This window comes from Heterocephalus glaber, unplaced genomic scaffold, assembly GCF_053883595.1.
Source record: "Heterocephalus glaber isolate CG9 unplaced genomic scaffold, H.glaber_assembly_v1.0 deba00001569, whole genome shotgun sequence".
In the NCBI taxonomy this organism is placed as follows: Eukaryota; Metazoa; Chordata; class Mammalia; order Rodentia; family Bathyergidae; genus Heterocephalus; species Heterocephalus glaber.
The window spans coordinates 11,020,385-11,047,942 of record NW_028258354.1 but is presented as its reverse complement, the minus strand read 5'-3'; the positions used below and the strand labels follow the sequence as shown (position 1 = coordinate 11,047,942).

The following is a 27,558-nucleotide window of genomic DNA, read 5'->3' as shown; positions in this document are numbered from 1 at the left end:
AGTGTGGAAGCCATTGGTGATCTTAAGCAGAGGAGCACAGTGGAGCAGTGAGGACAGAAGCCAGAATGGTGTGTACTGAAGAGTGAGTGAATGAGAGGTGATTAAAGTGCTGATGGGATGTTTAGAGAAGTCTTTAGAGAACTTTTGTAGAGGAATAAGGCAATGGTTGAATAGTTGAATGGAGGATTGTCATAGGAAGATGTTAGTAGCTCCCTATGGAAATAAGACTTCAGCAGAGAAAAAGAAATTGGCAATGCACAGAAATTAAAATTGCTGGCACAGAAATGTCCCTGAGAAGGCGAGAGGAAATGGTGTGTGAGCACAAATGAAGAGACTTCTCTTCCTGTCAGGGCGTAGAGATTCTTCTACTATAGAAGTAGGAAGTATGCAATAGGGGACAAGAAAATGTATGAGTATGTAGGGTAAAATGCTAGGGTGTTCCTTTTTCTCTGCAAGGCATGAAACTTGACTGATTCCTAATGCAGGGTGGTAAAAACAAGGGAGAAGTTCGAGGCAACAGGAGAAAGCATTAAATGTTAAAAGTGAGAAAGCAAGTTACTGAGGGAGTAAGTTAGGCCTGCTGCTGGGCAGTGATAACAGATCTTTGGGATGTGGTTTCAAAATAGGCCCCGTTGGTAGGATTTATCTAGCAGCATGGTAATATGGGTCCAGGCAAGGAGATAGAAGGGAGTTGGGCTTAACTGAGGTTGATTTTTTTCCTTTGTTTTGTTTTGCTTTACTTTAAGTAGGAGAGTATGATGAAGGGGAGGAAATGAGTTGACGGTGTTTGCACTGATGCACAATGGAATCTAAGTTGAGTGAAAAGCCAAGGGAAGACATGAGAGGTCATGAACAGTAGAGAAGAGTTGTGGGATAAATGAACAGTAAAAAGGAGGTGGGATCACTGAAGTAGAAAATTGTTGCAGTGGGAGCTATCAGAAAAAGTGAACGGCAATGGTAGGAAGTGGGATTAAGAGAATGGGTTTTTTTGAAATCCAGATTTCTAAGGAGGGTTACTGGATTAATGGGTTTGTGTTGCACACAGAGTGGAGCACACAAGCAATAAGAAAAGCACAGCTGAGAGCAAGAGAGGTAGGCCATTTCCTCTTTCTTCATTTTATCACACACCTTGTGTTGCTTGAATTTGAGGCAAATCTATATGGTGAGACGTTGGCTTTCCAAAACCTGAAGAGGTTAAACTGAATCGAATGTGAGTTTGAGAGTGTCATATTAAGCCAAGGCTAGGTGTGTTCAGCTAGGAATGCATTCTGCTGCCAATAACAGAAAACTCAACAAAGAATGGTTTAAACAAATAGATGATTATTTTTCTAATATAAGCACAAGTTTGAAGAGTGGTGACTGCTGAGCTTGGTTGGTGTAGTGTAGGCCAGGGTCTGTGATTCTTTTGCCTTTTCCTTTTGGTCACATAGAGGCTGGTGCATCTTCATATATATCACAACTTCTGGGCCAGCTCTCTGCTGAGATGAGGTGGAACCATATCAAACTCTGGGAAAAGAATGAAAGAAAAGAAGATAGCCAGGCAGTCAGCAGGGTCAACAACTGTTATTATGGGGATCCAGATCCATTCCTAGTTAAATAAAGATACTTTTCCCTGGAAATACTACTTAGTAAGTACAAATGAATACAAAACTAACACTGCTTCAAATTTTTTTATCAAATGTTCTCCTTTTCCCTGCCAACACCCCACCCACCCTACTTCAAAAGATTTGTAAGTCAGTATACACACTGAATTATCTAGACACCTGTAATTTGGCTGTGGGCAAAGAAACTGTTGTACACTTACCGTTGAGAGTTTAAATATAAGTGTAGAACAACAGACAAAGAAATATGGGTTTCATCTACAAGGATTTTTCTGGCCATTCCTAAAACCTCACTTTAGACAACCTCCTCCTACCACCAATAAACCCTAAATATCAAGTTTCTTATGGGAAGCAGATGGGATGCTTTCAGGAGTTCCCACCTCCAAGTCAGGGTCTTAAAGTTCAAGTGCTTGGGGCATCTGTGGAATTCTGAAGAGGATGAGTGGGCTAATGAATGGAAAGTAATTAAAATGCCACACATAGAACAGTAGCCACCCAACCACACAGGAGTTATTTGGCTATTTTCAAATCTTATAATCTTGCTTATCTAAATAAAAATCATAGCTAGACTATTTTAAGATGTTTGATCTCTTACATATATTGTTTTTGGAGTACTTGATTTTTATTAAATTATTTAGAAGTATTTTTTCAATTTCTTAATTTTTATTGTTTTATGGCTTCATGGCAATTATGAACATTGATTATTGCTGAATTTAACAGTTTTTTTTTTTTTTGGTACTGGATATCAAACTCGGGTCCTTGCGCTTGTGAGGCAGGCAGCAGATCCACTGAGCTAGATCCCCCACCCTCAATTTAACAATTTAATAAGACATATACCTTCAGTTGAAAAGATGGCATGCAGGTGTTTATATGGTTTCTGTTAATAGTTGCTACATATAAAATCTATTCTGAGCATTAAAAAAACCATAATGACCCTAAATATTGAGCCTCTGACAAAGGTGAGAATAGCAAGAAATTTGTTCCAAGACTGGGATTTAGATAATTTTTAACCTCCAGTTTCACTGAAATCTCAGTGGTTCTGTGCTTTGTGGGTTGATGCTGTCCTAATCTCATCACCTTGTTATCACATCTTTAAAAAAAGTTCTTAAGAAAATAATTAGAGAATAACAGTGGTTAATATGCTGTATATCATGATCTTAAAAGAATGGCCAAAAATATTACTCAAAGTACAAGACATAGACAAAAAAGACTTGTTCTTACAAAGAAGAAACAAACAAAAGGACAAAATTTTCTTTTCAATGAACAAAGAGAAACAAGTAGCATAAATGAAACAAATTAGCATATAGCTTAAAATATTTCTGAAACAACAGAATAGATAATAATTTGAAGAATTATTTAAACTTCCGTTTCCTATTTATATATCTTCTATTCTCTCTCTGTGTCTCTTTCTCTCCATTTATATATACATGTATATGTATATATATTGAGTTTCTTGTGTAAGTGAAACCACGCTATATTTAAGCTTGGGTGTCTGACTTATTTCCTTAACACTATGTTCTCAAGTTACATCTATTTTTCTATGCATGCTTCAAGTTTATCTTTCTTTTTTGCAGAGTAGTACTCTACTGTTATAAAGTTTTATTTTTTTAGAGGTATAGAGTGCTTTTTAGGTTTTCTTTATTAATATCTTCTTGAATTACATTAAAATAAACTCTGAATGACAATTGTCTTTCTAAACTTAGCTATGTTCCCCACTTTCTGTTCTAGAAAAAAAGGAATGAAAAAAAATGCAGAAATCCATAAAAACAATGGACCTGTTAAACATGTATTTACTTTTGCCTCAATGTTGATCAGTGAAGACTCAGTATTTTCCTGTTTCTAAAGGATAAGGGGAAACTTGTCTGATTTATGGTATCCTTAACTTACTGACATTGCTGTCTTGAAATATTGAAGATCAGTGCACTATCAGTATTGTCATTATCATAAATAATGACAAAAACTCTGAAATTGCTGAAATACATGCCCATAATTTTATTTTGTTCTTTTACTCCTTAAGACATGAATGACAGCATCTACTCCATGCACCATATTCAACAAGAAAATAAAAGCCTTTTAAGAGCTTATGATGGAATGATCCCCATGTGGGCAGGATTTATAAGCTAATATGGAAATTCTCCATGAATATACAGAAAGACTTGTGCTCCTATTCATTGGTATGTGTTTGGTCTTATGGAATCAGAATGAGTTTAAATTTCTCTTATCTTTTATCTAATTTTGTACAGGTCAACTTTTTATGCTGGCTGAGGTGATATTAAGTGCTTCCTTTCTTATAACTACTTATTATTTATTTTACCCAGAAGGACAGACTTAGTGGCTCTGGATATTACTAAAAAATGTCGAGGTTTGCAGATAAAACAGGGGTATGGTGCTGGTTCAAAAGTCAAAGTAGATATTAATATAAAGCTGAATAAAATTTACTGAGCAATTATTTTAGGCTAGGCACTGTGTTAAATACTGATGACATCATACAAGACAATTCTTTTTGTATTCTTATAGCTCCTTATCTACTGAACACTTTCCCAAGGCTTGGAAGAATTAAAACGGTATAGAAAGGAAGAGAAAAGATTAGGACCTAATGAAATAAAGAGTTTTTGATGTTGCTTTTCCCCCTCTTTAACTAAAGAAATCACAAAGGTTACCACACTTAGATCAACAGCAAAACCACACTTTGAAAATACTAATTGCTCTGTACAGGATGCAGGTGTCTTTAACCAAGTCTTTAGACTACTAAAAACAGTTATCACCCTGGAAGGATAACAGGTCTGGCTTTGTTGACAAACCATTAGAACTACTACCAGGTGTTTAGTGCTTGTCTTTGAGTCAAGCAGTTCAAAACCTAGCAGACTCAGGAAAGTGTTAATAGCTCTCTTCCCATGCTCGGTTGGCATGCCAGATTGGGAGGCAAAAACTCTTAGCTTTCTCATTCATATTAACTCAATTCAGTAATGTTCAATTCATTTAAAGTGGATTAAGGCATGACTTTACTGTAGGTGTTTGGAACTACGTCATGCCCCATTTGTCCACTAAATCTAGGTCTAGCTGACTTCCCACTGGGCTTGCCACATGGCTATCTCACAGCACCTAAAACTTATTATGTCCAAAGTTTGCTCCCAAAGAAACTTCATTCTGTGTTTCCTACATCAGGGAGTAGAATGTTGTCATTTCAGTTAATCAGACCTGAAAAGGGGACATTGTCCTCTCCTTAAATCCCTATGTAAACAATGCATCACTTACTCAGTAAACATTTCTGAAAGTATACTATTCCAGCCACTGGGACATGGCAGTGCCCAAAACAGAGCCCCCCCGCCCCCCCAATGGAGCTTGTATTCTAGGTGGGAGGGAATGAACACAAGGAATAATATAAGAAAGTCCTAAGATTGATGGAGAAAGTAGGTATGGAGAATGGGGAGTGCTGACTTTAGAAATTAATTTTTAAATAGCTTGTCAAGTGACATTAAGAAAAGATTTCACAGTGGTAACTAATGAACCCAGGTGAGTGTCTGAGGAAGAAGCAGTCCAGGGAGAGGGCATGGTGGGGCCAGAAACACCTAGAAGTGTTTGGGGAATAGTCAGGAGAGAAGATGGCTAGAGCTATGAGTAGGTAAAGTTAGAGAGTATGAGTAGGAGGTAAAGTTAGAGAGGAATTGAGGACCAGATCATGCAGAGTCCCACAGGCTACCATAAGAACTTCGGCTTTCACTCTAAATCAGAAGTCATCAAAGAAATCTCAAATTTTAAAAATAGAACACAATCTGATACACGTTTTAAGGCATTCTGTGGTAATTGGTTATAAGACACTGAATTTAAAACACTATGAGTCAGAAGGAGTAAGAGAAAGAGGGATCTAAAAAAGGAGAAAGGAAGAAATAGGGAAGGCAATTATGTGCTAAAATTCTTGCTAAAAATAGGAGGAACTAGGGATCTGGCTTCAACATTAAGAATCTGCTCATTAAGAGTTTAAACCAGAGTCAGGAGAATTAATCACCAGATCCTCTCACTTGAATGCTCATTCACGCTGACCTTGCCTTCACTCAGGCTGTACCCTATTTTCCCCTTGGGTGATGACAATGGTCTGCCTGCCTACATCTTCCTGTGTCCTCCTCTTGTCTTCTCAAGGCACTCCTCTGCTGACAGTTTCTGGGACTCCTGAGGTTCAGGACAAGAGCCAGACTCCTTAGCTCGGCACAGAGGCTCTTTACAGCTCAGAACTTGGCTTTCCTTTCTTGTCTCTATCCTTACACTTTCCCTAAAAATTCCCACACTGTGAGCTTCAGCTTGCTGAACTTCCTAAATAAGTTCCACTGTCTTAGGCAGTGGAGCACAAGGTACGTATCTAATAAGTATTTGTTGAATAAATCACTCTCTGGAATACTGAAGTCCAGGTTAGTGGCTTGTCTTTAACCTGGAAAAAACAAATGTTTGTTGTATCTACTTAGACCAAAAAGAGGGGATTGGAGGTCTTTTAAAATAAGAGTGACAAACTAGTCTAGACCAATTTAATTATAATTTTCCAAAAGGACAGGAAGAGGTGACATTGAAAAAGTCCATTTCAAGGCACTGATTACATGTTTCTGGTGTTTTTCTCACCATATTAAAAACTGCAGCAGCTGAGTGCCACATTACTGTATCTCAAAAGTTACACTTTGTTGACCCATCACAAAAGAGCCTATGAGTCAGGTGATGATCCACTCATCAGTCATAGGAAACAGGGAGTACTGAAAATTTAATACAAAACCCCAAACCCACACAAACTAGCCACAGTTTCCTATCACAGGGGATGTGACTCATATCTCAGCTGGGGTACACATACCTTATTACAGTCACAAAGAAAATGTTTCTCAAACAAACTTTTTCTCCCCAACAGCACTTGCACAGAGCAGTAATTTGGTGACAATCTTTTGAAACTTACAAAGTAATTTATTTCATTGTGGTTGGCCCATATTGCTATGCTTAGTTTTTACCACAATGACTTAATTTAGGGAACAAAATCATGGCAATTAATCCCTTAACTATATTCAGCTGAATCCAGAGTCAAACTGAGGATGAATGGAAAGAAAAGGCCCTTGGCTGACCTAACCTCTAGACCTCCCAGAAACTGCTCCCACACTCTCAGTCGCCCCCACCAACACCCGTGAAGGGCTCAACACCCATGGCGAAGGCCAGAAATAACCATGAAGAAGAGATCTCAATGCCTTTGGAGAAGGCCAACATCCATGTAGATGAGATCTCAGTTCCCATGGAGAAGGACATCTCAGTTTCAAGTGATCCCTTTAAATGCACTGCTTTTAATGGAGGAAGGAATGGAGGGTGATGGAAATGAGGGAGTTGTTGCTAAGGGACATCATAAAATATATGTTTAGGACTGATCTGAATTTATAGCAAATAAATTTTACTTCAATACATCATTGAGGTTGCAGTGCATAGTTGGTGATTTTGTTTACAAATAAAGAACAGGAGAAATGAATGAATAGGTAGCATGGAGACTTGTCTTATATATTCACTCAGCTACTCAGTAACAATGTATGCGCCAGAGATTTAATAACAATCAGCCCAAACATGAACTATACTCTAAGGAAATCCAGGATCTAGTACACAAGACAGCCTTGTAACCAAGAGGTTGTAGCAGTATGATAGGATTTTCAGAAAAGGTTCTTCAGGCAACACAGAAGGTGATAGTATCTACCTCTGCCTGAAGATTAGGAGGGACCAATCCACAGGTGATGTTTGTAAGTGAATTTTGCAGGACAAGTTTGAGTTCCCCTAGAACAGGAAACAGAGAAGGGACTTCCATGCAGAAAGAAGCATATATGCAAAAGCTGAGGAGTGAATTTGCATAAATTGATTTCCACATAAAAGATTGAGAGAGGCTCAGAATATATTTGATACTCTGATACTTCTTTGACCCTGAAAATGTTTTGAGGCTGAGATTATGAAAATAAGCTTGTAAATGGAAATAGTAACAACATTAATTCACTTTTGTAAAAAAAATTTTCAAGCAATTTTCATAAATCTTAATTAATCTCTATAATTTTAGTCATTTCCAGTTTTTTTCTAAATTTTCACTGGGATCAATGGTTTCTTCTCTGGGCAAATAAAATTTTTTTCATCGGTAATTTTTCTGATCCTAGTAATTCTACAGCTTCCAGTTTCGTTAGTGTGTGTGGGGGGGGGGTATAATTACTTCAATAAATACCATACGGTGGGGAAAAATTTTGCAAATCTAAGGTTACCATTTATATTTTAGCTATTTATTTTAATTTATGTTGGGTACTTCTTTTAATAATTTTTTTGAAAATTGGATGAAAGACTGATGTCCATTTTGTAGCTAATTAACCAGAAAAACAGAAAAGTTAGGGCCGGGGATTTAGCTCAGTGGTTCCACCACCTGCCTCACAAGCCAAAGACCCGAGTTTGATCCCTGGTACCAAAAAAAAGAAAGAGAAAAACAGAAAAGTTCTCTCAAATTGTCCAGAATTTCTCTATTGTATTTAACTCCTGGTTTTTTTGATGAACCATGTTCACTAACTGTCAGTGCCACTCCAGGTCCAAAGAACAAATAATAAATATTTAAGGTCTACTTTAGAAAGATTCTATCCATGACATGGCACACCCCTGATTAACCCATACACCAACTGGAATGCCAGATTGCCTTTTGAGAATGTCATAATCCACCAGAACATAATCATTCAATTCAACAGCTATGCTGCTGACAAAAGGCCTTCTTAAGACCATTTCAGTTATGACTTAGTTTGGAGCAAGGCACTCCATTCTTCTGCTATTCTCTGGATTCCATCCATAACCCCAAGTGCCACTTAAATGGGTTAAATGTGCCTGTGTCAAATTCAACCTTCCCTTATCATCTGCTCTCTTCAAGGTGTTTAAATTGATTTATTTTGGGGGCTTCAGCCTGTATAGTTGTTCTATGTCTTTTATAGAACTGATGCTCTTTTGAGGTTGTACAGAATTTATGATTTCTACAAACTTAGATATATCTTCTCTTTTATTTTCATCATTATTTCAAGGATTAGGACTTTCATGTGTGATTAAATCTTAATAGATGGATGCCTAACATTTAGTACAGTGATTAGGTAAGTAGTTAACCATTTAAAATGGTTTTCAGTCAAGTATTTTTCCCTAATATAAATTAGTAACTCTTGAATTGGTTGTTAATTATGTAAGGATTTCACTCTATGATTGGCTATATTTGTGTTTGCTTTTACTAGAAATCAGATCTAGTGTTGATGTCCAACTAGTTATAATTGCAGTTGAAATCTTTGACTTAAGGACATTCTAATGCCTCCATGCTGGTGTCCTATGAGGAGAAAAACACTATCAAAAATCCATTGATTCCCCTTACTGAAATTATGTTTATCTGTCTGTCTGTCTGTATGCTGAGTATTGAACCCATGCATGGCCTCATTCACATTAAGCACATGCTATACCCCAGGACTTTAAAGAAAGTCTTAGTCATCTCTTGTTGTCTCAGATATTGCTGCTTTTCTACATACCCCATACAAAGGACTAAATGTCTTGAGACTGGTGACCCTTGATTCAGGAAGAGCTCAGGGCTTACAGTTAATTAGCCTCACAAAAATAACTCAAATAACTTCCTTTTCATAATGGTCTCCATTCAAACAAAAAATATTCAAACTTTCATCTTCAAAGTGTTGCAAGACCTTATCTAAATGTCCTCAAAATCCTAAGGAAAAAAAAAAGGGAAAAGAAACTAGTTGATAATTCTCTGAATAACCCAGAACAGCCATATCTACATTCTTTTTAAGGCATTTCCTACTAAAAGTGCTAGAGGATATCATGATATCTGTATATTAATTAGAAATTTAAACACTGAGATTTTTAAAACATATTCTTACTGTCTGAATTGGCACCAGAATTTTTAATGTTGTGTGTTCCTTTTTGTTGCAGGGGAAGATTCTTGCAGCTCATTCTGGGCACAAAGATGGAAGAGTTTCTCTGTGTGTTTTTGGCATTCTGTGGAGATCCACACACTCACACATGACTGAAGGAAGGGATGTGGTTGGTGGAGAGGTATGCAAGATTGTCCTTAGAGTTCCTATTATATTCTGGCTGGCTCTACCAATTACTTGGCTGCCCATGAGTCATCTTTAATCTGCAAGATCCTGGAGGGAAACAAGGAGGATATTGGTACTTCACATGCATGTGATTTTGAGCTAGGAAAGTCCAGCATGCAGTTATCACTTACAACATTAAAAGGTATATTCCATAAACTATGACATACAAGATCATTTTGAAAATAGCTTAATTTCATTGATTGTTGGAAGGATTCAATGAGCATATGTGCCTATTGAAACAGAAAATATGTCCATCCAAACTCAGTTCAGCCAAGTTGTCTGCATGGGCACAGGCATTTAGCAATACTTTGAACAGCAACAATTTCTGAACAAAGTTATATTTTATTGGGAAAATGGAAACAAACTGGGGCTCAAGCCTGAGTTCTTTAAATATGCTTTTGAATTAAAATAAGTTTAGACCTACAAAAAAATTGCCAAGTTATTCCCATACACCCCATAGCCAGATTCCCCTATAGATAACATTTTTGTTATTAATAGCATATTTGTCTCAATTAATTAACCAAAATCTATACATTATTATTATTAAAGTATGAACCTTAGTTACTATTCCTTGTTTGTTTGTTTTCCTTAATATCCCTCTTCCTTCTCCTCTTCCTCTTCCTCCTCCCCTTCCCCTTCCCCTTCTTCTCCTTCCCCTTCCTCTCCTCTTTCCCCTTCCCCTTCCCCTTCCTCCTCCTCTTCTTCCCCTTCTTCTTCTTCTTCTTCTTCTTCTTCTTCTTCTTCTTCTTCTTCTTCTTCTTCTTCTTCTTCTTCTTCTTCTTCTCCTCCTCCTTCTCCTTCTTCTTTTCTTCTTCTTCTTCCTCTTTTCTTCTTCTTCCTCTTCTTCTTCCCATGCAGTATACAAGAGTACAAGTAAATGACAAGAAAGAGATACTTCTCCTTTCAGTCTTTTGGGCTTATGTGGGTTGCAGTTAGTATTTTGTGGCCATAAGAAAATGAAACTCTGGGTACCAATGTCCACATCCTGAGGATGGCAGAGAGGAAGAACTATGGGAAGAACCTGAGTTTTAATGATGCTATTGCTCTCTGGACCCACCAACAGTAGAATCAGCCTTTTTCTTCATATGTGAACAATAAATCTCTGAATTAAAATCAGCTATCTGCAACCCAAACTTATATTGTATATCTTAATATACACAACATATGAAGATAACAATGATAATCTGAATGCACCTTCAAAAAGTGTAGTCAAGTGGTCTTGTGAAGAGGGCATGTGCAGTTGGTAGGTCTAGGCTGTGCCCACTCAGCCACCAACAGGCTCTAAGCCATTGACCAAGTATCACTGTGTTTTTCCTCTTTTCTATAATTAAAAAAAACTGGTATCTGAGGCTTTTACCAGTTCTAAAATATTTTTCCTTCAATATATCTAGACCAATCTCTTCTGTTACATTTAAATAAGGGAAGCTCATAGACTTACATAATTTGCCTATGGTTTGTTTAACAGACAGTGCCGAATCCTTATGAAACCTCTTGACTACCAGTCAAGCACGTTCTTTTATTTATGCCTCCCTCTAAGGTGTTTATTGAACACGTGGGGTTCACACAAAGGTGTAAATTATTTGGAGATTGTTATTAGCCAGGTCCTTGGGTCTTTAGAGACAAAAACCCAACTCAAACAAACTCAAGCCAAAAGGGAATTTGCTGGGTTACATAACTGGGAAGTCATGAGATTAATTTAACTTCACACAGAGCTGGTTCTGGGGGTTCAGTGAATATTTTCAGGACACTCTCTCTTTCTTTTGCCCCAGAAATCAGCTTCACTTTCAGTAAAGATCTCTCCACATAGAGGGAAACATGATCATTCTGAGCCACAGGCTTATGTCATTCTCACAGAGGAGTCATTTCCTCAGAGGGGACAAGGTATATGTCATTTGCCCAACGGACTCTTGAGAAGAAGAATCATCTCCTTCTTAGTGGACATGGTGAGGAAGTAGGTGCAGTTTATATTCTCACCTAGGGAGAGTGAGATACATTTTCAAGTTGGCTATACCCCTTGCCACAACTATTAAGGGAAAGGTCATTTAGGGAGCCTTTACAGGGAAGATAGTATTTTAAAATTAAACAGCCTACCAATTACTTTGACAAATTGCCAAGAGTCATAAAAAATACCAATTTACAGGCTTTGACACCTCTTCTTTAATAATTTTGAAAGTTATCAGGCAATTTCCTATTTGATTGTGATGTTTTTCTATACCTCAGAGCTCAAATTGCAGCTAATGACTTTAATGATTTTGAATAGTTACTGAGCAACAGCTCTCTAACTTGAGCCTTCATCAGAATCATCTATAGGGCTTGTGAGGACACAGACTGGTGGGCTGCTCCCCCAGGGTTTCTGATTCCATAAGTCTGGCTGGAGCTCTGAGTTTGCATTTTTAACAAGTCCCAGGAGCCTCGCTGCTGATCAAGGGACAATACTTTGAGAATCACTGTCCTAAAGCATTTGTGCATATTCTTACATGTTTATCATTAAAATTATTACAGAAGAGGAATGTTGTAAGTGCAAGGCACTATGTTCATTGTCACATAGAGCATTCACATTTCTTATTTTTCTAAGGGAAAAATCAAATAATAAACTAAGTATCAAGTTGGAATTTGAGTTTTGAGAAAGGCTTTCAATTTGAGAGGATCAAAGCTCCTATCTGTACATTCTTCAATGTATACAGGAATCAGAGATCTTGTTAAAATGCAGATTCTGATTCACAGGCTCTAGGGTGAGAGCCCAAGATTCTGCATGCCTAGCAAGGCTAGCCCACATGCATTTTTGAGAAACAAAGGTTTTCAGTATCTCCAGTCCTAGCCCTTAAACATGTTTTGCCTGTTGGTAAAAAAATGACTTCTCATCTGGGTTAACATACGATTCACAAATGGTCTGATATTTCCAGCACTGCAGTCTCCCTGAAGGCTGGTTTTGAGGTACCCATCCCAGCCTCTGTAATTTAAGAGAAGGAATCAATAAGAGGTCTCTATCACAAAACCATAGCTAGCCACCCCCACAAATCTTTGATCATTGTATACTCAAACTGTCCAAATTCTTTAATTGGATTGCTTGAGCAACATTGTCCCATTTTGATCTAACAAAGATACAACGCTCAACTTGTAACAAATGAATAGGAATTACACACAGACAAATGGTACTCTCATACATCCAATTTTGTGATTGCTGACATTGATGAATATTTAGTTCAGTACTGAGTTCAACTTGATGTTGAATCACATCAGGAAATCCAAAGGGCTCTCATTACACATGGTGAGTGTGTTTCCTAGAGGAGGAACAGTACTTGGCATCTCCAGGATGCGTGTGAATCACCACTTCGTCTGGCTGCTATACAAGTACGTATTGTTTTATTGAAAAAGAGGGTAAAAAGTCACATAAAACACTGCATACTACAAATGGCCAGGGAATAATTTGACTTGCCTTGGTGAAACTTAATTTACACATTGGCCTCTAAGGGGAAAAAAAAGCTTCCATAAATACAGCTTAGTCTGGGCACATGGACCATGAATGGCTTTGATTATTATTTTTCACCTGAATGCGCCTTACCATTTCTGGGGTTATAATATTTTAAAGATAGAATAAAGCTACTTTCAGGCAGGTAAGAAGAGCTTGCAGAAACAAAATAGGTGAGGAAGACAAAGAACAGAGATTTTTTTGTCAAATTTCTAAAACATTACCATTTATTCCCAACCCTACTGAGTATAACTTTCTTCTTTGCCGGGCTGAATTCTTTCCAACCTCTGATCTGTGGCCATATTTAAGGATTGACATAGTGTCTCCAGAAAGAAAATATAACAAACTTCCTTTATAAGCTCAGATCACAGCCATAGGAAGTTGCTTTAAACAAAGGAGTCATGCTAGTTTTGTAAATAATGCCTGCATTATACAATGTCAACATCCCTGGAAATTTGTACGCATGAGAATGTTTGGATGAGTACTGTATGTAGAGATCATGATTTGAGCATTTCTATTGGAGAAGTGAAATGCCAGAATATGTTCTGGATATTTCCATACACTACATGTACTTACCCTAGGATAGCCACCTGAGTGATGTGTCAATGTCTTCTGAGGAAGGGTCTGAATTATTTGGACATTCTCACACATATTATAAATGCAGGCACAGTCTGAATGTCTATGCAGAATAAGAAGTAAGGGCAAGAGACAGTCACAAAAAATATGTTCTGAATCTTCTTTCGATTTTCTAACACTTGAAGTTTTAGAAAACCTTATTGTCAACTAGGGTTACACTGCAGGGTTGAATTGTAGGTGAATTTCAATCCTGTTCTTTAGGTCTCATGTGTTTTAAATTTTGTTTTCAGTCTTCAGTATCTCAGTGTACTATTTTTATTTATATACATCATATAATTGCAACCTCCAGCTTCCTTTCTAGAAAATAGTTGAATGGCTGACGGGGTCTGTGCTATGGTCTTACATAGTTAGTTTGAGATGATACATTTGAGTTGTTGATTGTCCCACTTCACTTTGTCCTACCACTGTAGCTTCCTGTGCCATTCCAAGAGCAGTGCAGACTTAGTTGAGCACCAGGCTTTGGACTCAGCACTGTGGGGAAGCTCACAACCATTCATGTTCATCTCCAGCCATGTCTTCAGATGGTGCCAGGAGAGATCTGAAACCCATCCCTGCTCTCTAAGTCTACAAAAATCCTCCTAATCTGGCTAAAACCTCAAAATCTCTCTCTCTCTCTCTCTTCTTCTCTTATATGTGCATAGGCTTTTAGAAATAAAAACCAGGAAGTCTATCTCTGATCTCTCTTAAAGCAAGGAGGTCAATCTTCTGTTTGTATATAGGAAGAGAAAATGGCAAATGTCTTGAAGTATCATTCTATCACAAATGATTTCTTCCTTTTGGACTCTTTGGATCATGAATCTGGACCATAATACAGTATCTGATTTTCCCATATAATGGAGATATAAAGGATATGTGGGAGTTTGAAATCCAGTTTGCTACAATGCTAGTTAAGAAAGATGAATCTTATCACCACAACCCTGTTAGAATGGCTATTATTTAAAAAATTGAAGATAACAAGTGTTGGTAAGAAGGCAAAGAAAGGAAACTTTTGCACAGTGTTTGTGGGAATATAAATTACACTGTCTATTACAGAAAACAGTATGGAAGTTTTTTTAAACACTAAAAATAGACTTATCATACAATCTAGCAAGCCTACTTCTGAGTATAGATCCAAAGAAAATGAAATCAACAGGAACATTTGCACTGCCACGTTCACTGAAGCACTATTGACAGTAGTCAAGGAATGGGAACAACTTAAGTGTCCATCAATCAATGAATGGATAAAGAAAATGTGGTATATATGCACAACGGAAAACTATTCAGCCTCAAAAAGAGAAGGAAATCCTGTCATTTGTGACAATGCTCATGGACCTGGATGACATTAGGCTACATAAAGTAAGCCAGGCACAGAAAGACAAATACCATATCATCTCACTGATAAGTGGAATTTAAAAGTGATCTCACAGAAGTAGACAGTATGTATAATGGTGATCATTAGGGACCAAGGGTGGAGAGACTGGGGTGCCAAAAGATATAGAATTTCAGTTAGACAGGAGGAATAAGTTTAAAACACCTAATATGAAACATGGTGAGTAGAGTTAACAAATATTGTATACTTAAAAATTATTACAAAAGTGATCACCCTATTAAAAATAGGTATTGAGGTAATACATATGATTTTTTTTTCTGATGCTGCAATTCTTTTTTTTTTTTGTATTAAATTCTTTTATTGGTACATTTTAGGTATACAATACAATTACATTTCTCACTGGGAATTGTACCTTTACATAATGCATCTTGGTTCTTATTTTTTCCCCATTCCTAGCCCGCCCTTCATGCCCTCCACCCTTCCCTATTTACAAAGACTTTATTTCCATTTTTTCCATTTCTCAGCATTTTTCCTTTCCCTTCTTTCCTTTCCCCTGCCCCTCCCACTACCCCTACCCCTTTGGACCTTTTCTTCCTATTTTGCATTATCCATTATTCATTCTAATCATTGGTACATTTTAGGTATACAATATAATGACATTCATCATTGGAAATTTGCACCTTTACATAGCCTCTCTTGGTTCTTATTTTTCACCCTTGCCCAGCCCTCCCTTCAACCCCTCCAGTCCTCCCTATTTACAAAGATTTTGTTCCTATTTTTCCATTTTCTCATATTAATCCCATTCCCTTCTATCCTTTCCCCTAGCCCTCCTACTTCCTTCCCCTTTGCCCCCTTTCTTCCTATTTCACATTACCTATTATACATTTAGTCCTTATTTACACTTTCAGTTTCTCACACCAGAGAAACTATTCAGTATTTACATGTGTGTCCTATTTATTTCACTTAAGAGTATTGCCTCAATGTGCATCCACTTAGCTATAAATGTCTCTAATTTCTCATTTTTTATGGCTGAGTAGTACTCCATTTTATAAAAAAACCACAGTTGATGGGCATTTAGGCTGTTTCCAAGTTTTAGCTATTACAAACTGTGCTGCTATGAACATGGGCGCACATATATCACTGTGGTATGATTCTTTTAATTCTTTGGGTAAGATCCCCAGCAGTGCAATAGTGGGGTCAAATGGGACTTCCAGTCCTAGTTCTTTGAGGTATCTCCATAACACTGATTTCCATAGTGGTTGCACCAGTCTATACTCCCACCAGCAGTGGAGCAGGGTTCCTCTTTCCCCACAGCCCCACCAGCATTTGTTGTTGGTTGATTTCATGATAGCAGCCATTCTTTCTGGAGTGAAGTGGAATCTCAGAGTTGTTTTCATTTGCATTTCTCGAATGACCAGTGATGTTGAACATTTTTTCATATATTTAATTGCTATTCCTATTTCGTTGTCTGAGCAATGTCTGTTCATTTCAGATGCCCATTTTTCAATTGGGTCTTTAAATTTGGGAGATCTGATCCTTTTAAGTTCTTTATAGATTCGAGATAGTAGACCTTTGTCTGAGGAAGAGCAGGTGATGATTTTTTCCCACATTGTGGGTTGTCTCTTCACACTGCTGGTGGTTTCTCTTGCTGTGCAGAAGCCTTTTAATAAGAAGAGATCCCATTTGTTGATTGTTTGTGCTAGTTCACAGGCAACTGAGGTTTTGTTCATAAAATCTTTTCCTACACCGATGTCTTCAAGGGTTCTACCTAACCTCTGTTCCAACTGGTTCAGAGTTTCTATTTTAATATTTAGATCTTTAATCCATTTTGATTTTAGTTTAGCGCATGGTGAGAGATACAGGTCTAGTTTTGATCTTTGGCAAGTTGAAGCCCAATTTTTCCAGGACCATTTATTAAAGAGGCTATCTTTCCTCCAGTGAGGGTGTTTGGCTTCTTTGTCAAAGATGAGATGGCTGAGTGTGTCTGGCGTTGTTTCTGCATCTTCTAATCTGTTCCATTGGTCCTCAAGTCTGTTTCTTTGCCAGTACCATGCTGTTTTTATCACAGTAGCTTTGTAGTAGAGTTGGAGGTTGGGGATTGTGATACCCCCTGCCATATCTCTGTTACCTAGAATTGCTTTGGCTATTCTGGGTCTCTTCTTGTTCCAAATGAATTTTTGGATTGTTTTCTCGAGGTCTATGAAGTATGCTGCTGGGATCTCAATTGGAATTGCATTAAATCTATAGAGCAGTTTTGGAAGTATGGCCATTTTCACTATATTAATCCTTCCTACCCAGGAGCAGGGGATGTCTGTCCATTTTCTGATATCATCTTCAATCTCTCTTTTCAGAGTGCCATAGTTTTCAGAGAAGAAGTCTTAGATTTCTTTCATTAGGATGATTCCTAGGTATTTCAGTTTTTTGAATGCAATAGTGAAAGGAATTATTTGCCCTATTTCTCTCTCAGTGAGTCTGTCATTGGTGTAGAGGAAAGCTATTGACTTTTGTGTGTTGACCTTGCTACCAGCTACTTGACTGAATTTGGTTATTAAGTCTAGAAGACTTTTGGTGGAGTTCTTGGGGTCTTCTATATAGAGTATCATGTCATCTGCAAATAATGACAATTTGACTTCTTCATTACCTATCTTTATTCCTTTTATTTCTTTCTCTTGTCTGATTGCTGTGGCCAATGTTTCCAGAACTATATTGAACAAGAGTGCTGACAGTGGACATCCTTGTCTTGTTCCTGATTTTAGTGTGAAGGATTTCAGTTTTTGATCATTTAGTATGATATTGGCTTTTGGTTTTTCATAGATGGCTTCTATCAGTTTGAGGTAGAGACCATCTATTCCAATTTTTTGTAGGGTTTTTATCATAAATGCATGTTGGAGTTTGTCAAATGCTTTTTCTGCATCTATGGGGATAATCATATGGTTTTTGTCCTTGGCTCTATTGATATAATGTATTACATTGATTGATTTTCATATATTGAACCATCCCTGCATCCCTGGGATGAATCCCACTTGATCAGGGTGCATGATCTTCTTGATGATCTTCTGCATTCTGTTTGCCAGTATCTTATTAAGGATTTTTGCATCTATGTTCATTAGTGAGATTGGCCTATAGTTCTCTTTTTCAGTTGGGTCTTTCTCTACTTTGGGGATGAAGGTGATGCTTGCTTCCAGGAATGAATTTGGGAGTATTGCTTCCCTTTCAATTTCATTGAAGAGTTTAAACAGTAGTGGCAGCAGTTCCTCTCTAAATGTCTTGTAGAATTCAGCAGTGAAGCCATCAGGACCTTGGCTTTTCTTAGTTGGTAAGTGTTTAATTACATTTTCAATTTCATTGGTTGATATTGGGTTGTTCAGAATTTTTAGGTCTTTTTCATTCAACTTTGGTAATTCATATGTATGTAGGAATCTGTCCATTTCTTCTGTGTTGTCCATCTTATTGGCATATAGGTTCTGGAAGTAGGTATTGATGATCCTCTAGATTTCTGCTGGTTCTGTTGTAATTTCACCCTTTTCATTCCTAGTTGCATGGATTTGGGGTTTTTCTTTCCTTTTTCTGACAAGGTTGGCTAAAGGTTTGTCAATTTTGTTGATTCTTTTGAAGAACCAACTCTTGGCTTCATTGATTTTTTTGTATCATTCTCTTAGTCTCCATTGCATTGATTTCTCCTCTGATCTTTATAATTTCCTCCCTTGTATGAGCTTTGGGGTTGTTCTGCTCTTCTTTTTCTAGAAGCTTGAGGTTCAGCATCAGGTTGTTTGATTGGGCTCGTTGTGTTTTCCTAATATGCGTATTCACTGCTATGAATTTCCCTCGTAAGACAGCTTTCATTGTGTCCCATAGATTCTGATATGTTGTATTGTCATTGTCATTTAATTGAAGGAACTGTCTAATTTCTTCTTTAATTTCCTCTGTGACCCATTGGTTATTCAGAAGTGTGCTGTTCAATTATCACGTGTTTATGAAATTTTTCCAGTTTCTTTTGCTATGGATCTCCAATTTCATTGCACTATGGTCTGATACTATACAGGGGATAACTTCAGTTCCTTTGCACTTACTTAAACATGTTCTATGTGTGAGTATGTGGTCTATTTTGGAGAATGACCCATGTGCAGCTGAGAAGAATGTGTATTCTGATTTTGTGGGGTGGAAGACTCTGTAAACATCTGTTAAGTTCATTTGTTCAAGAGTTTGATTGAGTTCTAGTATTTCATTACTTATTTTTAGTCTAGTTGATCTATCTATTTGTGACAGTGGGGTGTTGAGGTCCCCCACTACAATTGTATTAGTGCATATATGACTTTTCATGTCCATTAGTATTTGTTTTATATAGTTGGGTGCAGTAGTGTTTGGTGCATAGATATTTATGATTGTCATCTCTTCCTCTTGGATTGTTCCCTTTACAAGGATGTAGTGTCCTTCTTCATCTCTCTTAATTAGTGTTGGTTTGAAATCTACTTGATCTGCAAAGAGGATAGCTACTCCTGCTTTTTTTCGGGTTCCTGTCACATGGAGTATTGTTTTCCACCCTTTAACTTTCAGTCTGTGTGTTTCCTTTTGAATTAAGTGTGTTTCTTGTATGGAGCATATTGTTGGATTTTGCTTCTTGACCCATTCTGTCAGTCTATTTCTTTTGATTGGTGAATTGAGACTATTAACGTTGATGGTTATAATTGAAACGTATTGACTTATCATTGCCATGACTTTTTCTTTTTGTTGGGTTCTCCCCCTTTCCATTTAATTTCTTGTCATGCCAGATGGGTTCATTCTGCTTTGCTTCCTGGGGTTGTGATCCTCAATGTCTGTTCCTAGGCTATTGTGTAAAATTCTTTGGAGTGCTGGTTTGGTATTCACGAAGTTCCTAAGGTGCTCTTTGTCATGAAAGTATCTTATTTCCCCATCATTTTTGAAAGATAGTTTTGCAGGGTACATCAATCTGGGTTGGAGGCTGTTTTGTTTTAGGGCTTGGAATATGTCACTCCAAGCTCTTCTTGCCTTGATGGTTTGTGTTGAGAAGTCTGCTGTGATTTTGATGGGCTTTCCTTTGTATGTGATTTGTTTCTTTTCTCTAACTGCTTGTAGAACTTTGTTCTTCTGTTGAGTTTCTGGCATCTTAACAATTATATGCCTATGTGTAGATTTGTTTTGATCAAGGCTATTTGGAGTCCTATATGCCTCACTTATCTGTATGTCAAGCTTTTTTCCCCTGCTTGGGAAGTTTTCTGCCATTATTTCTGTGAAGAGACTTTTTATGTCATCTGCACTCTCTCCTGTTTCTTCATTGAGCCTAATCAGTCTTATGTTATTCTTCTTTGCATCATCTAGCAGCTGCTGGATTCATTTCTCATGTTCCCTTATAATTTTGAAGCAATTTTTCTTTTCCTGGTCATTAATTGCAATCTTATCTTCTATATCTGAAATTCTATCCTCACATTGGCTCATTCTGCTGTGTAGACTTTCAGTGGATTTTTTCATGTTCTGAAAAATCTATTTGCATGTGTTTTATGGATTTCATTTGTTTCCTATGTTGGGATTCCATCATGTTCTTGAGCTTCTCTCTAGATTTATTAATCATGTCTTGCACTAGGGGCACAATTTCTCCTGTTATCTGAGAAATTATTTCTGATTTCATTTTTTCCAGATCCCCTTTTGTTGCCAGTTCAGTGGGTCCAGGTGGTTGAGTATCAGAGTGTTTCATCTCATTTCCCTTTGGGGTTGCTGTAGGTGATCTGGAAGTCTGGTTTTGAGACTTATTTACGTGTTTTCTCATTTTGACTGGGGTGGGGGGCTGTTAGTGCCTGCATGGATTACCTCCTCTGAGCTGGGTGAGGTGGGCCAGGGGCCATGATCAGCGGTAGGGATGGTGACCCAAAAGCCCTTTCCTGTGGGCTGGGAGCAGAGGGAGGGATGGTGGCCCAGACTCCCCTTCCTCTGGACCAGGAGCAGTGGGATGGTGGCTCAGAAGCCCCTCCCTCTGGGCCAGGAGCCATGGGAGGGATGGTGGCCTGGAAACCCCTTCCTCTGGGCCAGGAGCACCTGGACAGAAGGTGGCCCAAAAGCCCTTTCCTCTGGGCTGGGAGCTGCGGGAGGCATGGTGACCAGGAAGGCCCTTCCTCTGGACCAGGAGCAGTGGGACGATGGCTCAGAAGCCCCTACCTCTGGGCCGGGAACAGCAGGACTCAGTACCTTGGTCTGGTGGTCTGGTGTCCTCTGCGTCTTTGTAGTGTGGAACCAGGTGGCTGCCTGTCTGCAGCGGGGTGATTCAGTGTCTTCTGAGCAACTCAGGACCTCGGTAGGGCGTGCACAGACCTTCCTGTGTGCAGTAGGCTGATTCAGTGTGTTCTGTGCGACTCAGGACCTTGGTAGGGCATGGGCAGACCTGCCTGTCTGCAGTGGGCTGATTCGGTGTGTTCTGTCAGTAATACATATGTTAATGACTCCAAAGTGGCCATTCCACATTGTATAGATATTTCAAATATCATGTTCTCTGGTATAAACACACATATGTAAAATAGCCATTCTAACAGGGGTGCAGTTTAAGATTAATCTTTCTTTTTTTTAATTAATTTTATTGGTGCATTTAAGGTGTTCAATATAATGACGTTCATCATTGGAAATTTGCACCTTTATGTAATCTCTCTTGGTTCTTATTTTTTCCCCATTCCTCTTCCCTCCCTTCAACCTCTCCACCCCTCCCTATCTACAATGACTTTGTTTCCATTTTTTCTTTTTCTCATATTAATTCCATTCCCTTCTTTCTTTTTCCCTACTCCCCCCCCCACTTCCCCTTCCCCTTTGCACATTTTCTTCCTATTTCACATTATCTATTATACCTTTTAGTCCTTATTTACACTTTCAGTTTTTCACACTAGAGAAACTATTTGGTATTTACACACATGTGTCCTATTTATTTCACTTCAGAGTGTCACCTCAATGTGCATCCATTTAGTTATAAATGTCTCTAGTTTCCCTTTTTTATGGCTGAATAATACTCCATTTTATTTTTTAAAAACCCCACATTTTCTTTATCCAGTCTCCAGTTGATGGGCAATTGGGCTGCTTCCAAGTTTTAGCTATCACTAATTGTGCTGCTATGAACATAGGTGCACATGTATCTCTGTGGTATGATTCTTTTAATTCTTTGAGGAAGATACCTAGCAGGGGAATAGCTGGGTCAAATGGGGCTTCCAATCCTAGTTCTTTGAGGTATCTCCGTACAGTGTTGCACCACTCTGCACTCCCACCAGCAGTGGAGCAGGGTTCTTCTTTCCCCACAGCCCCGCCAGGATTTGTTATTGGTTGATTTCATGATAGCAGCCATTCTTTCTGAGGTGAGGTGCTGGGGATTTAGCTCAGTGGTTTCACCACCTGCCTCACAAGATTCATCTTTCTTAACCAGCATTAAAGCAAACTGGATTTGAAACTTCCACAGGATATTATTGTGTGACTATTCAAATATTCATGATCTTGTCAATTACCTTATACTAGTATAATTTCCATAAAACCCAGGGTTATAGATTTACTTTAAATCAATAGAAAACAGAAGAAATGGATAAATGGAAAAGAGGGCATACTGTACTTCTGATCTTAGCCATGTAATCCTTAGTAATATAACTAAGAATTCTTAAGGCTAATTTAATTTCTTGTACTAGATAGCTTTATTTGAGTCAAAATATCCCACAAACTCTTAATTCCATGTAATCTTTCAGCCACTGGATAAACTCAATATAAAATAGCTGTATTTAACTTAAAATAGAAACAATCCATATCGGGCCAAATCTACTTGCTGAAATTATCTATAGGTCATAGAATAGGCATAAGAACCAGGAGCTCAATGCATGCTCTTTTCACTATTGGCAATAGCTTTAAGAGACCATGTGATGGTCGGAGCAGGAGCTTCAGTAGACTCAAGATGTCAGTAGTCTTCTGCTGTATTGACCCTAAGCAACCAGGGAACTTAGGATATTCTTTGGAGCAAATAGAGCCTATGTATAACAGTCCTGCTCACATTATACTGACATTTCTTGGAATTCCTTCCTTTTGGGACTCTCTTGAGATGCTAATTCTCTCTTGGAACTATTCTAAGCTCCATATCATCAGGAAGTCACACATGAGAGCCTCCATGCAATTCCTATTGTGCTGTGTTTCTCCAACCACCTACAGACTCTAGATCCTTGCTATAGTCCTTTAAGACTTCCCAGCACCAGGACCTCATGCCTGGAAGTCTAAAGACGCCTTTTTATAGCAATCAATCTGTTCCCACCATTCCCATGGAGTCCAGCCTTGTTTTTGCCTACATTTTCCTGTCTGGAGGTGGTGGTGGTGAAGGGGCAAGGGATAGGTTTAATGTCACCTCTTATATTATGAATCAACGACATAAGCTTTTAAAGCCAAAAGTATTTGTAAGATCTCCTTTTAAATAGAAGATTTAATGACCTTCTCTCTTGCATTTAAACTTTCAGAGCAAATGTAGGGTTCAAAGTGAAGTTGGAGCTCTTCTCCTCTATATATTTGCAAATGCACAAAGCTGGGTCTGTTATGTCCTGTCTGAAAGGCTATCTATTTGTACAGCTTTATGCAGCTCTTCACAGCACACCCATGAAGTCACAGCTCATATTTCTGCTTTAAATATTCAATCTTTTGGCTTTAAACACCCATAAGGATCATTTGTCAAAACGAATCTTAAACCCTCACCCCACAGCTCTGCAGCAGATATTTAAAGTAATGCTGTAGGGGTGGGAAGGAAAGGGTGGGGAAGATGGAAAAGCCAGCCATTCAGTAAGCATTTATTGAGTGCCAAGTATGTGCAGTGCATATGGTATCTAGTAATAGGTGCTGTGAGGGGGATAAAAAAGAAATGCAATACATGTTCTTGCTCTGAAGATGAAGGAGACAGAAACATAACCACTATCAGTTCAGTGCATTTTAACCTTGTTTTCCAAAAAATGTTTGCATGAAGAGCAGGAGCCAGCAACCTAGGGCATGTAAAAACACTTTGGTGGTAGTACTGTGCATGCATGCATGTGTATGTGTGTGTGGGAGGGGGTGTTTGTGTCCCTTTATGTATATGTGGATGAGAGGGACAGAGAGAAATAGAAATGAGGAAGAGGAGGAGAGAGACAGAGAGGGAGAGAGAGAAAGAGAGAATGACTATAGGGATAGGATTGAGAGTGAAGGAGAAAGAGCTATAGAGTTATACCTTGTGTGGAAGGTCCTTCTTGAATTCTTAATATGTTATCTCAGTCATCTTATGACCCAAAGTAGCTTTATTCAGCTCTCTGAGATCCCAGCAGCAAGTCCCATGCTCCTTTTTCACAACATTTGTGCCTACCATCTTCCTGATTCATGGGATACAGGTTCTTTGTTTTGCCAGATTTGTGTTTGTTTCGGTCTTGAGTAAGGACATATTTGCCTTACTGCTCTTGATCATTCATTTCTAACACAAACTCTTTGGTTCTGAAGAACTAGATACACACTTGGAAGATCACCTGCCATGTAGCAGTGGAGTGGGCCCTAGAAGGCTGTCTCTGGGTGCCCCATTTAACCTGTCTCCTGGAGACCTCATCACCCCGGGTTTATGCTAATGCCAGTATTGATCCCACTTCAAGCTCCTCCCAAACTCCTCTGGAGGTATGCACAGAGTAGTGAAGTCAGACAGGCTTCAATCCAAATCTCACTTCCACTATTACCTATTTATCAAACTATAGAAGGCCACATTGAGCCTCAGTTTCTTCACCTTTTAAATGGGGATTCTTTTACAGTATTATGACAGTTGAATGAATTCATGCATATAAAGTGCTTAAAATAATACTTCACAGATAGAAAGTCCTCAATAAAAATTTAGCAAATATGATGTTAATAGCTTTCAATAATGTGTATTTGCCTTGAGACTTTTCTTGTGACCAGAGATATATTCTTTCTGTCCTATAAAGTATATGACTAAGAGAAAAACAGGAAATATGACTTACTCCATTCACTAAACAAGTCTTTTTAAAGTGCTGACTTCATAGCCAAGTACATATTAGATCCTTCCCTCCTACCTCCCTTCCTTTTCCTTCCACAAATGTTTATTTTGTATCTATGGTTGTCAGTCATTGCATGAGTTCAAGGTAAATAGAGATAGAGGCACATTCTTCCTTCCATCATAGAGTTTTTTTATCCTGGGAGAAAGATAGAAATTACACATATGCACCGCTGTAGCACCTAGAACTTATCCCTGGCTCTACACTTGGATCATGAACAGTGGAGCTCTGCAGGATCAGGGAGATGAGCCTGATAGAAGTTTACAGTTTTATGGCCAGGACTCACAAGGGAAGTGACTTGACTGTCATTAAATCAGTGGTGTTTTCATTATATTGTTCTTAAACAAGACTAGCATTATCTAATGCAGTACCAACCAAATCCCTGAATTTCCACCTCCATATTTTAAGTGGCAAAATAACTCTTCACTGGCAGACTTGAACATAATACTCGTAGAAAAAAGAACATGTAAAACACCAAGACTTAAAATAATGAATTCATAGGTCCAGCCTGGTGTGTGCTTTACTAAGACTTAGTGGTATGTGCTTTTTATTAATTCTCCTGTTCTGAATTTAGTCACAAGTGCAGATATAACTAGAATATTTCTTTTTAGATTATCTTCCATTGATTTAGACAAAAGCCAAAATATTAATATAGTTCTCAAACTTCTCAAATTATATCTGTAATTTTTTTCCATGGCCAATAGTTTTAAGAGCCTCACAGAAAGAGCAAAAGAATAGAACACTTTATTGATTGCCAATCATGTATGAGTGCCATATACAATCTCACGTAATTCTCATATGAAGTACATACAATAGATCTTATTTCTAGCTCTTTTTACACTTTAGGAAATTGAGGCACAGAAAGTTAAGAAACTTGTCTAAATTTGCACACAAGGCCCACATTTAAAGAAAAGATTACCACTGATTCCAAATTGTACTTGTAATTTGGGCATTAAAATGACTTGACGATTAGTTGAAAGACAAAAAAGTTTATTTCCATCCATGAATGCAATAGTTTAATTGTATTACCCATGCAAGTTTAAACCAGATTTGTCTTCTCATCATTCATTTTGCTCCCTTGTCTAATGCAGTGATTCTCCAGCTACTAAAAATCAAATAATGATGGTCTTTCACTTATTTACAGGAGAACAAAAATTATTATTTCTTAAAATCATGTTCTTTGTTAAAGTTCTCTCCCCTTAGCTGCCATCTTGAGTCCCAGCGTGTGTGCGCCTAATATGAGCTGGTCTGCCCAAGGCTCCCTGAGCACCAGCCCTAGTCCCCTGCGCTGCCCCATAACCACTCCGACAAGATGAAAGAAACTATCATGAACCAGGAAAAACTCACCAAATTGCAGGCACAAGTGCTCATTGGTGGGAAAGCAACTGCTCGCAGGAAGAAGAAGGTGGTTCATAGAACAGCTACAGCAGATAATAAAAAACTTCAGTTCTCATTAAAGAAGTTAGGGGTAAACAATATCTCTGGTATTGAAGAGGTGAATATGTTCACAAACCAAGGAACTGTGATCCACTTCAACAACCCAAAAGTTCAGGAATCCCTGGCAGCAAACACTTTCACCATTACAGGCCATGCTGAGATGAAACAGCTGACAGAAATGCTACCCAGCATCTTGAACCAGCTCAGTGCAGACAGTCTGACTAGTTTAAGGAGACTGGCTGAAGCTCTGCCCATGTCTGTGGATGGAAAAGCACCACTTGCTACTGGAGAGGAGGATGATGATGAAGTTCCAGATCTTGTGGAGAATTTTGATGAGGCTTCTAAGAATGAGGCAAACTGAATTGAGTCAGCTTCTGAAGAAGATACAACTTGGAAGAAGTTACTGGGAGCTGCTATTTTATATTATTACTGCTTTTTAAAATTGTTTTTGTTTATGAATCTGATAAAATCTAGATCTCTAATGTTTTTAAGCCCAAGCCTCTTGGACACTGCAGCTCTTTTCAGTTTTTGTTTACATACAATTCATTCTTTGCAGGCAATTAATGAAGAAGTCTGGGAATAAAGTTTGAAACAAAGATTAATAAAAAATAAAAAATAAAAATAAAGTTCTCTCCCTTATATTCTTTTCTTTTATTGTGATATTCAGTTAATATGGGAATATGTGTTTATTTCATATTGCCCACAAATAACATTATGGTTTTGAGGACTCTGTTATGTCTCTTTAAGTATAATAGTCCTAGATAATAAGTGCTAAAATGATAGTCAAGACCTTCTAAGATCTACCTCCAGTTCACAATTCAATGATTGCGCTGCATTACTTACATTTTCCTTTTTTTAAAATCAAATATCTTGGGCTGGGGTTTAGCTCAGTGGCAACTTGCCTGCCTCACAAGGGCAAGGTCATGAGTTCAATCCCCAGTACTCCCCTGCCAAAAATCAA

The 27,558-nt window shown here is 38.1% G+C and overlaps 1 protein-coding gene across 2 annotated transcripts; it reads left to right on the top strand.

Annotated features, from left to right (window-relative positions):
- On the top strand, positions 1 to 27,145 carry LOC101706808 (transcription factor BTF3). 2 transcript variants are annotated; one of them, XR_015443401.1, is made up of 4 exons: positions 1 to 68; positions 1,046 to 1,092; positions 3,619 to 3,775; positions 9,546 to 12,305. XR_015443401.1 is itself a non-coding variant. In XM_021241526.2 (4 exons), exon 4 carries the CDS (start codon positions 26,473 to 26,475, stop codon positions 26,956 to 26,958), a length of 486 nt encoding a protein of 161 aa, XP_021097185.1. In that variant the 5' UTR covers positions 1,075 to 1,092; positions 3,619 to 3,775; positions 9,546 to 9,668; positions 26,350 to 26,472; the 3' UTR covers positions 26,959 to 27,145. The 2 variants fall into 2 exon arrangements, 1 of the variants encoding a protein (XP_021097185.1); XM_021241526.2 differs by lacking the exon at positions 1 to 68 and adding an exon at positions 26,350 to 27,145 and having other exon boundaries at positions 1,075 to 1,092; positions 9,546 to 9,668.
- Positions 27,146 to 27,558: the final 413 nt, after the last annotated feature.

Coding starts and splice junctions, on each gene's coding strand:
- LOC101706808 (XM_021241526.2), top strand. CDS start 26,473: ATGAAAGAAACTATCATGAACCAGGAAAAACTCACCAAATTGCAGGCA.